General features: G+C 45.9%; 1 protein-coding gene across 2 annotated transcripts; it reads right to left on the reverse strand.

Moving 5' to 3' along the window:
• Nucleotides 1-667: 667 nt before the first annotated feature.
• On the reverse strand, nucleotides 668-8558 carry snx7 (sorting nexin 7; the record flags this gene model as incomplete). 2 transcript variants are annotated; one of them, XM_067232190.1, is given in 9 exon segments in its annotated part: nucleotides 668-820; nucleotides 2688-2789; nucleotides 4443-4529; nucleotides 4737-4939; nucleotides 5319-5517; nucleotides 6357-6521; nucleotides 6812-6922; nucleotides 7079-7276; nucleotides 8390-8558. In XM_067232190.1, coding segments are annotated over 9 exon segments (1335 nt in total), but the record flags the coding sequence as incomplete, so codon positions are not given.
• Between the last annotated feature and the right edge of the window lie 5825 nt (nucleotides 8559-14383).

Here is a 14383-nt window from a genome sequence, read left to right on the forward strand (position 1 = left end):
CATTTCTCAGCCGTAATCGCCACCCGTGGAGAAAATAAGTCACTGACCATGTGTGGGTTGTCCCCTTCTATGAGACAGCATTTACTCGTCTGCACTGGACACATGCCAGGGTTTCACTGAGGCATCCCTGTGCATTGGCCGCATCTGCCTTTCCAGTCTCGCCAAACCGAGGCCAATTCGTGGCGGGCCATAAAAATGAGACACTGACCCCATCTACTGGCAGAGCTCCAAACAGCCGACTGAAATAAGTTCATAGCAGAGACAGCTAATAGGACATCCTCCTGAAATGAGTCGTGTAAAAATGATACATGGAAATGACCGGGGTAATGCCCCCCCCCCCCCCCCCCCCCCCCCCCCCGCCTGGTTTTCATTCCAACTCTTTGACCGGTCAATCTTCCAGATTTGTCTCTTCTCTACTCTCCCGTTCTCTCCTTCTACCCTCTATGCTGTCGCTCTCCCCTCTTTCCTCCGTTCCATCCACTTTCACCTTCCCCCCCCCCCCCCCCCACACACACACCCGACATCCCCATTGGCGCAAGTTAACACAGCCGTGTAACAGAGGAGCGTTCGGTGCAAATCCCTGCAGGGGGGGTACTGGACACTTTAGCTTAGCCTGCTAACACGGTCTGGGGGATGTGTGTAGGATGTGGACCGAGGTGCCGCTCACCTTCTCATAGTAGTCCACGTTCTTCTCGGCGGTGGAGAGGAAGGCGGATGTGAGGTCGGCCCTCATGCTCCTCTTCCAGCGAGACCAGTCCCCCTTCAGGGCGTTGTTGGCCCACTCCCCCCGGTCCTCCAGCCTATCGAGCTCCTCCTTCAGCTGGGAACACAACACCACGCACCAATCAGTGACACGCAACCTGAGCCGGCAACCGATCGCCCTTTCACGCTCTTAACCGCCGAGGGGTTTCAATGGGCGCAGAAATGTCACACTGTTCCTAAAGCGCAGCCTTCATAGAAGATATGACCATGCCATTCAAAGACCAGATGGAAAATAGTGCTATTTGTGCACGTAGACATCCGCTCCTAGAAATGCACACTCATACACGGACACACACCCCAAGCAATATCTGTGGTAGTTAAGGGGACAGTGCTGAACCACCATGCAAATTGAGGTGATTTCCTTTCTGGCGCTCTCATAGCTGTCTATAGTAAATTCCTGCAACGCTAATGACCTGGAGCCCCTCACTTGGCAAAATAAAATGGCAGACTCTTCAGCTGTCGGCATGTCTCCCTTTGGAGCGAAGAGTGACTTTGCATTAGCTAGCTCCTACACACTCACTCGCGGGGTCTTCCTATGCCTTGCTGTTACTGCAGTGGTATTGATCCAAGCCCCTCATCAAGACGATAGCTATCTAAGCAGGCAGAGATATGTATTAGAGCCTGTGTGTGTGTGTGTGTGTGTGTGTGTGTGTGTGCGAGCGGGAGTGTGTGTGTGTCATTTAAACTGATCCCACTGGGGTGTTTGACTCCAACAGGCCTCAACAACAAGCCTATCTCTTCACCAAGCTAAAGGAAGGAATGAAGGAATGATGAATTAAACCCGAGATACCATGGAGGACAGAGAGAGAGAGAGAGACAGAGAAAGAAAGAGAGAAAGAGAGGGAGACAGTGAGAAAGAAAGAGACCAGAGAAAGAGAGCAACAACAAAAAAAGAGAGTGAGAAAGAGAGAGAAAGAAAGAAAGAGAGAAAGTACGGCTCCACTGCTTTCCTTAGGGAGGTGGTGGTGTCAGATTAGAGTTGCTCAGATATGCAAGGCTGGGTAGGAGATTGGGAGTATTGACAGGCAGGCTGATGAGGGTCGGCTGTTGTTGGCACCACCAGTCTCATCCTAAATTGGTGGCAATCGATGCTGGACTCAGGAAGTTGGTGTGTGCGCGCGTGTGTGCGTGTGTTCACACAGTTTGTGTGCACGATAATGTGTGTTTGTGTGATTGGGCCGTTTGTGTGTATATACTTGTTTGATTGGATGTTTATGTGAAAGCACACATGGGTTGTTTGTGGCTGTAGTTTGTGTGCATGTTAATGTCTATAAGTGTGTGTGTTTGTGTGAGTGTGTGGGGGCTGATTATCAGACTCTGTAGAGTGGAACTGGGCTGGCTGGGCTTGGGGCTTTGCTGTGTGACTGCTGGCTGTCACTGACTACTACAACAAGGGGACACATCATTTGAAACACACACACACACACACACACACACACACACACACACACATTGTTCCAACAACAAAGAAAGTTTTCCATAATAAGTTAACATGTTAGACTTCAGGGAAAGTTCTACGAATGACACTCACTAATGAATAATGTAAGACCGCCTAGCTTTACTGTGTGGATGAGTCTCCTGACCGCAGCATCACTGCCATCTTCTGGATAAACTGAAAATTACAACACTCCTACAAATTACAACCTGAAGAGTTCTTATAAAATGCAAACCTCTAAAATTCCCTATAGTAACACTCAAAATTAGCCTGACACAAATTGGTCCTTGGTTACCGAAAATGCAAACCACTATAGCAGCAATGTTATAGTTAGACGACATACACAGCTTCAAATGCCAAAATGTGGCCATGCCAAAGGCGGAACCGACGTGACGGGTTAGTAGTGAGAACAATAACAAAAGCCAGCACTCTCCAAGCTTCACACAGCATGACAGAGGTCAAGGTTGAGTCCGAGGGCCAGCCTGGGTACCTGATCGATCTCCCCTCCCAGCCTCTCCTGTCTCTGCAGGTGGACCTGCTCTGGGTTCCTGCCCAGCAGACTGCCCCACACTGTCCCCTGGTCGCCACTCTCCTCCAGTCACATGACAACACAGGAAGCACAGGAGTCAGTAACCAGGATGTACTGGGCAGTACACGGGTCAGCTGGCAACAGGAGGGAATGCTCGAGTCAGCAAGTACTGGGGGCGGATCTTTATTCGGCCGCCAAACTGCAAAGTCATCTTTTCCACATTCCAACGACCACTTGTATTAACCAGGTGATTTTATGGCGAATTTCCATGATGCGAGTGACATTGTTGACCTGTGATTTAGCAACGGTTTAGGTTGATTTGTTTTTGGGGTTATGTTAACAACAGGTCATTTAGACACTGTAACACCAACAGTTGTCACGGACCTGTCACACCAAGGTAAGGACTGCATGGGTGTCAACTGACATGTTTCAGTTGGAATACCGAGACTGCCTTGTCACATTGGCCCAATTAGCACAATGCTAAAAGTTAGCAGTTGTCACAGTATTATTGCTTGTGACAGTGATAGTATGTGGAATTCAGTATTTCTGTCATTTATTTACTCTGGTACCTTAGTCACACTTCCAAATATGGACCACAATAACTGAAATACAGTGTGGTGTTTTATGGACATAAACCTAGATTTAGGGGCATATACAAGACATCGCTGGCACACTAGCTCATGTATAAAATAAAATAAATTGAGAATAAAAGAAAAACTGCCATTTCAGGTTTCCATTGCCTCATTTACTGTCCTCATTAACTAAGACGATGCACTGTGCGACACGTGCTCATACAAAGCAGAACGAGACAGTGCCCAGGTGTCACCACTCCTCAGTCTTAATGAAGGGGACAGACCGAGCAGGGACACAATGGCCCAGCTTTGACATTTCCTCGTCCATTAGCAGAGCAGTGCAGGGCTGCCATAGAGACCCTGGTTTGAAATCGCCGGCCTCGTCTGCTCTGAGAAACACACGGCGACTGAGCCATTCAAGCTTCCGAGGCCATTAGGAGGCCATTGTTCCGGGTGGGAGAGCGCAGGTGAATATGCCTCAATTCTCGTTCTCATTAGAATTATCAGGGAGACGCATGATTGGTTAGAGAGGGAAGCTTAAAAAAAACTAAAACACTCCAAAGTGAAAATATCCAAAGCTCTTCCCCTGCGAAAAAAAAGAAACAACCCAACTTCCTTTAACGCCTTTCTTTTTTGGAATAAGTCCGTACGCCTGGTTCACTCCCCTCTTCTGACGATCGAACCGCGGTGATATTGCCAGTGGGCGGCGACGACATTTCAAGTTGTCGATAGATAGGATTCCATTAGTGTGTTATTAGCCGGGGCCCTGCAATGAAATAATGTTTACACCCCAACTTCCTGCGCTGTGTGAAGAAGCTCAAGGGGGACTTCCTGCGAGAGCGCCCGATATTTCGATAAATCCTCCAAGTCGAGCCGCTTCCAATATGGCCCGTTGTCCTCCTCAGTCTTAAGGCTGCTCTCTTGGAAATGAAAGCAGACACTCGTTGGCCATATGCTTCTTTATTACTCCTAATCTCTGGGAAATTGCCTGGAAGCAGAGGAATCTGAAGGCTTACAGGGAAGGATGGACGGATGACAGGGGGGTGGAGAGGAGGGGGGGGGGGGGGGGAGTGGAGAGGAGAGGGGGGGTGGGGGGGGGGGGCAGGGGCGGGGGCGGGAAGAAAAGTGTCAATATTGTACTTACTGCTTCTCTGTCCACTTTCTTGGTGGCCAGGGCCTCGCTTTTGGCTTCGAACTCGGCCTGGATGTGGTCTCTTCTCCTCAGAACGGCCTGAAGGGCAACATCAACACGCACAGCACACACAGTTGAGGACGGTCTCTACGCCTCGGCCTGTTTCCGAAGTCTGTAGTCTGGCCTCATCGCCAGGCTGCGTCCAGGTCGACCTCTCCATATTCTCTACTTTTTCTCGTTTTTACGGGCTATCTGGGGTTAGCTTGGTTGCACATACTACTCAGCAACTGGTTCAGGTCGGTTTACCTTGAGACCTTCGGAGCACAGCACATACTCGTGCAGGGTGGGCACTAGGACCTCGGAGAGGTGGTGGACCTGCTGGTCCGTCTCCTGACAGCAGCGCTCCAGACAGCCGGCCACACCCTTCAGGGGTTCGGCTAGCTGCTCCTCCTCCGAGCCGGACCACAGGGTGTAGGTGGGGGCGCATTCCTTCAGCTCCTCCAGGTACTCTGGGAGATAGGCAGGATATTTTGTTACCCACAATGCCACCTTTCTTGAGGCCCATGTGTGTCTCTTTCTCCCTGTCTATGGATGTCTCTCTCCCTCTTTCTGTCTCTCTTTCTGTCTCTCTCTGTGTATCTCTCTGTGTATCTCTCTGTGTATCTCTCTGTGTATCTCTCTGTGTATCTCTCTGTGTATCTCTCTGTGTATCTCTCTGTGTATCTCTCTGTACGTCTTTCTGCATGTCTCTCTTTGTATCTCTCTCGCTTGCTCTCTCCTTATCACACACCTATCAGGAGATAGCTTTTCATTTCTTGCTGATGGTGACCCGCACTGTACGACAGTCTGTGCGGGCGTGTTGTTTGTGTACGCGTGCGTGCGCTGTACCCTTCTGTTCTTTGACGATCCTCTGAGTGACCTTGTCCAGGGAGGAGATCTTCTGGCTGAAGGCCTCCACGTACTCCTGCATGGCCGTGAACTCCTCCGGTCGGTTCTTCACGCCCCTGACGGAGTTGGACAGCGCCCTTACCGTGTCCCCCATCCTGCTGAGGAACCCGGGACCCTGCTTCTTATGGGACGTCAGCTCCTGTGTGCATGTGAGGGGGGGGGTCACAAATGGAGCAGTCCTTTGTTCACTCTCAGGTGGACTTGTAAGAGACAGACTTGACATGCTAAACATGTGACTTGGGGCTTTGGAGCAACTGGGATTTCGTCCAGCGACAATATACGTTTCCCTTGGAAGTATATGAAAGCATTGTTGTTTGCGCACAGATGGTTATGTGTACATTCCATCCAGTTGGATTGCAACAGGTTATACCATTCCTTGACATATCCTGTCTTGAAGCTGTTTTGACACCAACAAGGGCCAGAAACAACACACGCTAGACTAAATACGACTGGTTACATTTCCTACTCGTTGGTACCAAGGCATAACGGTAATACAACAATTGCTGTATCAGTTGAACTTGCTGCTGTTACCCTAATCCTCTTTAGACGCTCTGTACTGTAGCAAGAAGTCATGGTCCTGTTTCTGGGCTTTGAGACACAAGGAGAGCATTCATGCTCAAGTCCAGGCATTATTATACTATTACGCTAACTGGATACTAGCGGTAATCAGATTTGGGTGCCAGTTAGAGGGGCGACTATAGTGTATGTGTGAGTGTGTGTGTGTGTGTGTGTGTGTGTGTGTGTGTGTGTGTGTGTGTGTGTGTGTGTGTGTGTGTGTGTGTGTGTGTGTGAAAACAGGTGACAGAACTTGAGAGGTTGTGAGAGTCCCATGTGAAATCGTTTTGCTTCTCGAAAAATATACAGGATCCTCACAGGAAAACCCTTTTCACATCCATACGTTACCGCATACATGAAACCGAATCGCATTTGTTTGTTAAATGCTTGCCGGTGCGTGCAAGCCTTTTACAGTGCACTTACCCAGGCCTGTGCCGTGAGGAAGACTTTGAAGTCGTCGCTGCAGGACAGGATAGGGTGGTCGGACACGCGGTTCAGGAACTTGTGGAGAGCCTTCCTCCGTGTGTCGATGAAGTCATTGTTGAACCTTTCCACCATCCCCTTCATCACAAACTTCTCCGGAAGCGGCTGAGGATAGGATACAAGGAGATATCCGTGTGTAGCAGAGGTGGTTGGGCAACCACACCTGGGTGCTGATTACACCCGCCTGAGACCTGTCGACAAGCACGGGCTACCTCAGGCTTCAGCTTATCCAGCTAGACCAGATCTTCTACATCCGCACACGACACCAGTTTGCAGGTGTGAAAGAAGCATTACAAAACATACACTTGAGAAAAGTTCCAAAGAATCAAACTTAAAAAAAATATGTATATATATATATATATATATATTCGTGTCAGGCGTGACTGTCTACCCACATGAACAATGAGTGTGGGATGGGTTTCTTCGAGCTTGCTTTTGAGCCACAGGAAGTCTTGGTATCGCCTGCGAACTTCATACTCGCTGGAGTCAAACTCGCTGCGGGTAGTCTGCGGGAAAAGGAAGATGTGGACGCACATTAAGACGCACAGCAGTCGCCACGAGAGGTCGACTTTTCTCTTTGCCGATTCAAAATACTACCATGACAGACACGCCTGCATTGGAATTGTGAATAGACACCCACTCGACGTCAAAACATTCCTCACCTTTGTCAGAACTCTGTAGGTGATGAACGTCTCTACGGCGGTCACATGACTCTCTGGGTTATCCACGGTGATAAAGAGGTCTTTTGTGTCAAGCCCCTCCTCTTCCTCCTCCTCCTCAAACTTGTACTGGTTGACCATGGAGCCTGGTGAAGTCTGCGTGGATGGGTTGATGGCCCTTCCCTCTGTCACAATGACATCCTACACAAGAGACAATGAAGTAGGCGTGAACTGGCCTCATCTGAATGCTTCATTCATTTACTGCAGCACAGACACCTGCTTCACAAATGTAGTCAAATAAGGCCTCGTGCGGTAAAGCATTATTATATCGGGGTTTTTTTCATGTCAGACCATAGTGTGATCATGTGACAACGACATAACATGCAGCATATCTTTCTATGTTTTCTGAATTCCGGTATTAAAGCAATGTCTGAAGGATAACGTTAAACTCCCCACTACTGTGGAAATCAAAACGAGCACAACGTAATGCCAACTACACCAACAAATTGTCTTAGCGAGCTGTCTCTAGACGTCACATTCAAAGCATGCAGCCTGCCAAACAGACAAATACGTATGCAAACGACTTTAAACAGAACTGATGCGTCCTAGTATGTCCAGGGCAACATTTATTACTGTTCTTTCATGAAGGCTTCCTGTTATAACAAACTGTTAAGCTAGTGTAGCTGCCTAGTCAGCAGAATGCCGAGCGCCGCTCCCCTTACCGACTAAACAATAGTGAACAGGCACAGATCAACTATGTAACAAGTCTATTCAGCTGGTGTCGTTACAAGTGGGAAACAAATAAAATATAATCTCGTGATTTTTTGGCACACGTAGGTCACTTGTAAACTGTAAAGTTCCTGACTTTAAGACTTGATGAACCTATCGAGGGGTTTATTGAAGATTGACAGGTATGCTATTCTTAAAAAGCTCGAGCAAAACCACGCGATGCAAGTCATAGGCTATGAATGACAGAAGGCACCTGATCTACTGAACTTTGATTTCTTGTCGTGTCTGTGTGAGCCAGTGGGACAATAAGACGAAAACTGTTGGACTAATAACTTAATAATTCAGATAAAACCCATTTTTTAAGATGCACAGCTCTCCCCATTGTATTTACTGCTTGTTGGATGTCAGTTTTAGATACAGAATAGGAAAGGGAAGCAGTCCTACTTTTTTAAAGGATGTTGGACATCGATGCACTATTTGCGCACGGAGTCAAAACTTTCCACGTAGCAAGAATCTCATCCAAACACTAGTCAACAAGAGCATTGGCTAACTTTCAAAGTTTTTAATCGACATTTTTTTTTTTACCTTGCTGAACACTTCTAAGTCATCGTCTTCGTCAAGATCCAACATCTGTCCAGAGATGTCGGCTGGTATTGTTTGACTCCGGGAGACAATAGCCGGTTCGCCTATAGCCGCACTCATTGCTGTCCAGATTTATAATAGCCTGTACTGTCAACGTAGCTAGCCTATGAACCTCATGAGCGGAGGGTTGAAAAACAAAAAAAAAAACAAAAAAAAAACTTCAGAGGTGGACTTTAACTGCGCATCGAGTCTACGCAGAAACGGAAGCACTGTGGACAAGGAAGTTGGAAAAATTGGTCGGGTTTGGTTCCCAAAAGATTATGTATGGTCACTACGCTCGTATGGGATGGTTATAGTTTTTTTTTTGCGTCACGTCTGTATGAATAAAATAATATTGCAATATTATCATTTTGAGCATCAGAATAGTTTGATCTTGTGACGCATAATATCGCTAACAATTGCATTGAAGACTGATTGGTATTTTTGGACGACGCGTAACTTGGCCTTTCTTGATACCCTGTGCGTTTGTGAAGTCAGACTTTATAAACAAATATACTTTTGTCCTTGGCCTACCACAGCACAAACTGGGCATGTGTATAGCCAAAAGATGTCACTGTTGCACAATATAACATGCCATGCACACAACACATACAGTTAATTGTGCATTCATGTCTCATGATTGGTTGCTAGACAAGCAATACACGTTTTATATTAATATTTCGACTGTATTTATCGAATTCGTTTCAAAATAATCTTTCAAATATTAAGATTATATGGACTGAGGAAATGTGTTACATTGTAGATAACCCTAAAATGCTATAACAACACAAGTAAAATATTTCAGTTAGAATTTGCTAATATCATTAGTATCTGGAATGTTTCCATGATTACCTCAATGCCCTCATTCACAATGGCAGCTAAATAATCAATACTGATGACCTATCAAGCCAATATCTTGAATGCTAAGTCAAGATAAGATAATCAATGAGGTAATTCCGTAACTCAAATGTCTGTTTTTCTTTAAAAAGCCTGTCAGAAAAAATATGAAGTCTTATTTTGCAGTACTAGCATTGGTTTGGATATCCTGAAGTATCCAATAGTGGATTTCCTTGACTGCTTTCACATACAACACTGAGATTTCAACCATAACCCATTTATTGGCACACTGATGGAAAATGTGAAAAAAAAGCATCTTCAAGCCTCGTCCGGATATTTCTTAAAGCACAGGATAATAATATGTTCAGTGTCGGTCCAGACACCAATATCTGCATACAGGAAGTCCTTGAAATGCTGATATTACCATATCCTTTTCCTTCGACCAACTGGGGGAAGGCCACATTCGTCAGCCATTCAGATTAGAGAGCTTTATAATGATTCTACAAAGGTCAGGGTTTGTCTGTGTGGAAGTGTAGAACGCTAAAGCACAGAATGCCAAGAAAGGTCACTTGCTACCACAATCATATTATCTCTCTGCCATTTCATATGAATTTGTCTCTCTGATTGATTTAAAGCTTATGTTGAGACTGTGTGTGTTTCATTTCCATGACAAAGAACATCTGTCTTCTGTAGATGATGTCATGCAAGCCAATAAATCGGAAAATATATATATTTAAATGTGTTTTTTATTATACTGAAAAAATAGGTTACGCTTAACTGAAATACTGTAGAAGAATGCCTGTGTGCATTTCTTACCTTTTGTGGTAAAGGTTGTTTCGTACAAACACACCAAGAAAGTGTCGCAACACCAGTATGGCCTTAAGTAGCCTCGGAGTTACCACAAAACTTGAAGACGATCAGTCAAATAGCGAACGCTAAATCTAGTCTGAGACAGTGGCCAGTACTGTCGTGATTGTCTGTCGCCCTGTCTCTGTGCAAGCGATGCTAAGATGCTAATTGAGGGCACACTGCCCACTCATTAAGTAAATCCTCTAACTCTCCAGGCATAGCACCACACTCTCCTTGGCCCCAAGTCAAACCTGTCCAGTACAACCACAGCTCTCCAGGCCAAGCTGTTCTCCAAAGCAAAAACAGCTCCATCAGTAGCAGTTAATAATTAGATTAGCATTACAACCCCACCACCACCACCCCAAACAATGGCTTACATAGATCAGCTCTTTCAAATTGCATTTGCGCACTGTCAGCCCCATTAGTGTGACCAACCAGAGTGTCTAAAAGAAAAAGAAGGGGGAAAAAATGGATTGCTGCTGTTTTTCTTCTGCGGTGTGTCTAAAATGGATAACACAGAAAGCATTACAGACAATTACGGCCAAACTATTATGCCGCTTCTCTCTTTTTCCCCCAATGCCATTTCTCTCTCTCTCTCTCTCTCTCTCTCTCTCTCTCTCTCTCTCTCTCTCTCTCTCGCTCTCGCTCTCTCTTCCTCTCTCTTACTCTTTCTGTCTCTCTCAGCGTTGTTGGATCTCCCTGCTTTCGGAAATTACCTACTAACTGCACGACTGCTACCTCTAAACCTGCTGCACTCGTACAGGGAGAAACAGAAAGGGAGATGAAATTGGGGACTTGGCCACCTGGACGAAAGCAGGAAGTGAACAATTAAGAATCAATTTACCGTCAAAAAGCTTTGCTTCCTAATTAAGACCACATGCAAGCTAGTGTTCTAGGGCACTCTGTAGTGGCACACACACATACACACACAACATTTTTTGTTTTGTTACCATCCCATTGTTTCATTCTACTTTTGCTATTATGATAATGGAGTTAGTCCAAACTGTAGTTTTCCACAGGGGATCATTATAGTGAAGTGATTGAGATTCTGTAATGAGAAAGTCTTTTAATTCCTGCCAGGTGTGTTGTGTAATAAGTGTGTGGTGATTATCGTGTGTCATTATCAACATACTTGTGTCACATGTGTCATAATGATAATGTGTCATGTTAATGGTACACGGTCACATCACATTGCTCTCATATAAAACCATGTGGATTATGGTTTTATGTCTCTGGCCACTGCTTGTACTTATTGTAATATGTTTCATGCATTTCTTTCTTTTTTTTCTTTTCAATGTATGTACATTTGTACGATGTATTACCCTGCTGCTCTGGTTAGATAGATAAAGTTTGATTTCATCCATTCAATGAGTCGTGAAGGTATTATAGTAGATAGCAATGGCAGGCTTTTACTAGTGAGTGGAAATAGAGCTAGTAAACACTAGGCTAACTCGGATGGTTTGAAAACTGTGAATAAATTGTGAGTGAGGCGTGGGTTTGGGAGTTAGACAGATGGGTGGGTTGTGAGAAGCAGCAATGCAGCGAAATGGAAGACTGGGAACAAACGAATGGGACAAAGTCGTGGTCAGAGCAGTCACAGTGTAAAAACACAAATACACACACACACACACTCACACACACGCCTGATCCTTTGGAGCCCTAGCAGTGTCACAAGCTTAGCAGTGTCACAAGCTCCACGGAGGTGTGCACCTTTAGAAATGAAATCATATAAACTACCTGCTCCGAACACAGTCTGACGACATCCCCTCAATTAAAAGAAAAAATGATTATCTTGAACTTTCAGTACGTAGACCTCTAACCTGTGAAATCTAATTAAGTCCCTGCAACAAACAAACAAAAAAAGGCATTACTAATCAATCATCCAGAAATAAGATAAATTAAAATAGAAAGCGCAATGATTGAGGGCTGAGCAGAGGAGATAAGGGATGGGAAAACATGCACTGGAGTGCACTCTGTGGAATTCCGAATTACCATCCACTTGGGGGTGCATCAGGTACGGTTGAATTGGTCATAGTATTAATTCTTCAGGTTGGAAAGTCACTGAGTGCAGCCGGTACAAAAAGACCAAGACACACACAACCGCTGAATGCTTATTGCTCGCACTGATTGTCACAAAACCAGTGGAATTGTATCCCGTAGAGACCACATACCTCCGACTGCCTTGAGCGTGTCCAGTGATTATCCTTACAGTCTTTCCTATGATGGTCGTTTTATGATACAACAGATGCACGAGGTCACCGTGAGTTTAGGATGCAGCAGAAGGCAGAGAGTACATGTAATCAGACACGGAGAGACAGAGAGAGAGAGAGAGAGAGAGAGAGAGAGAGGGGGAGGGAGGGAGACAGAGAGATTGAAAGAGACATGTTGACTTATGAGAGCTGGCATATGGTTGCTGAAACACATCTATTTGTGATGTTTCCTTGAGAGAAAGAGATTCTTCTATTTTAAATGGTGTTAACCCGGGTTACTGTAGACGCTGCTTAGCCCACAACAACAACAAAAAAACTGCAAAAAGAGTGATTCAATGCATGCACTATATAGAGGTAAGCGCTCCTATTGTGTGAATAAAATAAAGGGGTCCTCTATACTGCACATTCAGACAGACGGAGAGAGCTGACCTCCAAAAACCACATTGAGACAGTTACACTAACCTCTCCCGACTTATCGGAGCACATACTGTCTTTAATACAGGAGGAATAAAAAAAGGGTGACCGTGTAAAACATTAAGATGGCTTTCTTTGCTCTCCTTTATGTCATAACTTTCGAGTTGAAAGTATTTTCCAATTATGTGTCTCCGTTCATTGAAGCGAAACATAGAGAGCTTTTAGGCACAATAGGACAATAGGATTAACGGGGTGGGGGGGGGGGGGGTTAAGATCTGTGTTTTAGTGACTGTATGGGTGGTTTTGCAGCTGTATGCTCTTTGGTGTTCATTTTATTGTGCCGTCGCATTTTCCTTCTCCCTGCTTTGCTCACTCCTTCTCGACATAGAACGCTAACCTTTTAAGCTCTCTTTCGTCCGACTGTAAACACGTCTTGCTCCTCCTTTCTTTTCTTCCACACGTCATTAATGTCGTTCTTTCTCTCCATCTGCCCGCCAAGTACTGTCTCGTCTGTGATCTCTCCTTTCCCCCTTTCAATCTGCACCTCTCTCCTCTCTTATCTTCTCCTTGTACCACTATTTCCCTCTGTCCCAGTCCACCATTACCACTGCTGCTTATCCCTCCATCTCTCCATGCCGACAGTGCTGTGCTCTCTCCTCACTCCTTGCCATCCCTTTATCTCCCGCCTCTCTCACTTCTCCTCTCTCTTTCGGTCAGCCCTCCATCCCTTCCCAATTCTACCTCCGCCTCCATATATGCCTCTGTGCCTCCATCTACCTCTCTGGACTCTGTCTCTCTCCCACCATCTCGACACACCTCTCTCTCTCTCTCTCTCTCTCTCTCTCTCTCTCTCTCATACATCTTTACCACACTCCTTTTCTTCCCCCTCCATTCTCTCTCTTTTTCTCCCCCTTCCTGCCTCTCCCTTTTCCTCCCTCCCCTCCTTTCCTTCTCTCTGTTTCCAGACACATTATGTAGATTAAACATCGCCAGCCGCACAGCCGAGAGTCTATGACTGCAGCACTTTGTTTTCCTAAATAATTAACAAGGCCGGTGTTGATTTACTGTCTAATGTAATACTTCCACATCCTTCTGGGGGCGAGACGGACATCTGGCGGCTGCCTGGGCCTCCATGGACCTGGGCCAAGCCTCCAGCGTCAACCCCCAGCATAAAATTTAAGGCAGCACATTAGGAAGAGGGTGCAATTGTGTGTGTTTGTGTGAGTGACTGAGTGAGTGAGTGTGTGTGTGCACTGTGCACACAGCCTTTTCAGTAAACAGAGCGAATTGGGTGGCATTAGACTCATCGGCCATAGGCAGCAGAAGCACAATGATAACACTGAGTGTCTATCTGTAATGAGTTCTTTTGGAATGAGGGTGGGAGGGAAGGGAGGGGAGTTAGAAGAGAGTGGCAGGGGATAGAGAGGGTAAAGGGCTTGTGTAATTTGGGAGGGATTTTTGGAACAAGCATAGCTGCCTCTGAGGTATTGATTTAAACCGTGGATCTGTAATGAGCGTGGCCTGGGACTGCCTTGTCGTTAGCTCGACGCGCCGTCTCAGTTATGCTAATGTGGCCTTGAAGCTTTCTAGCTCCACACACACACACATACACACACACACACACACCCCACTATACTATACTACAGGT

Source organism: Osmerus mordax, unplaced genomic scaffold (assembly GCF_038355195.1).
Source record: "Osmerus mordax isolate fOsmMor3 unplaced genomic scaffold, fOsmMor3.pri Scaffold_261, whole genome shotgun sequence".
NCBI classification, from domain to species: Eukaryota; Metazoa; Chordata; class Actinopteri; order Osmeriformes; family Osmeridae; genus Osmerus; species Osmerus mordax.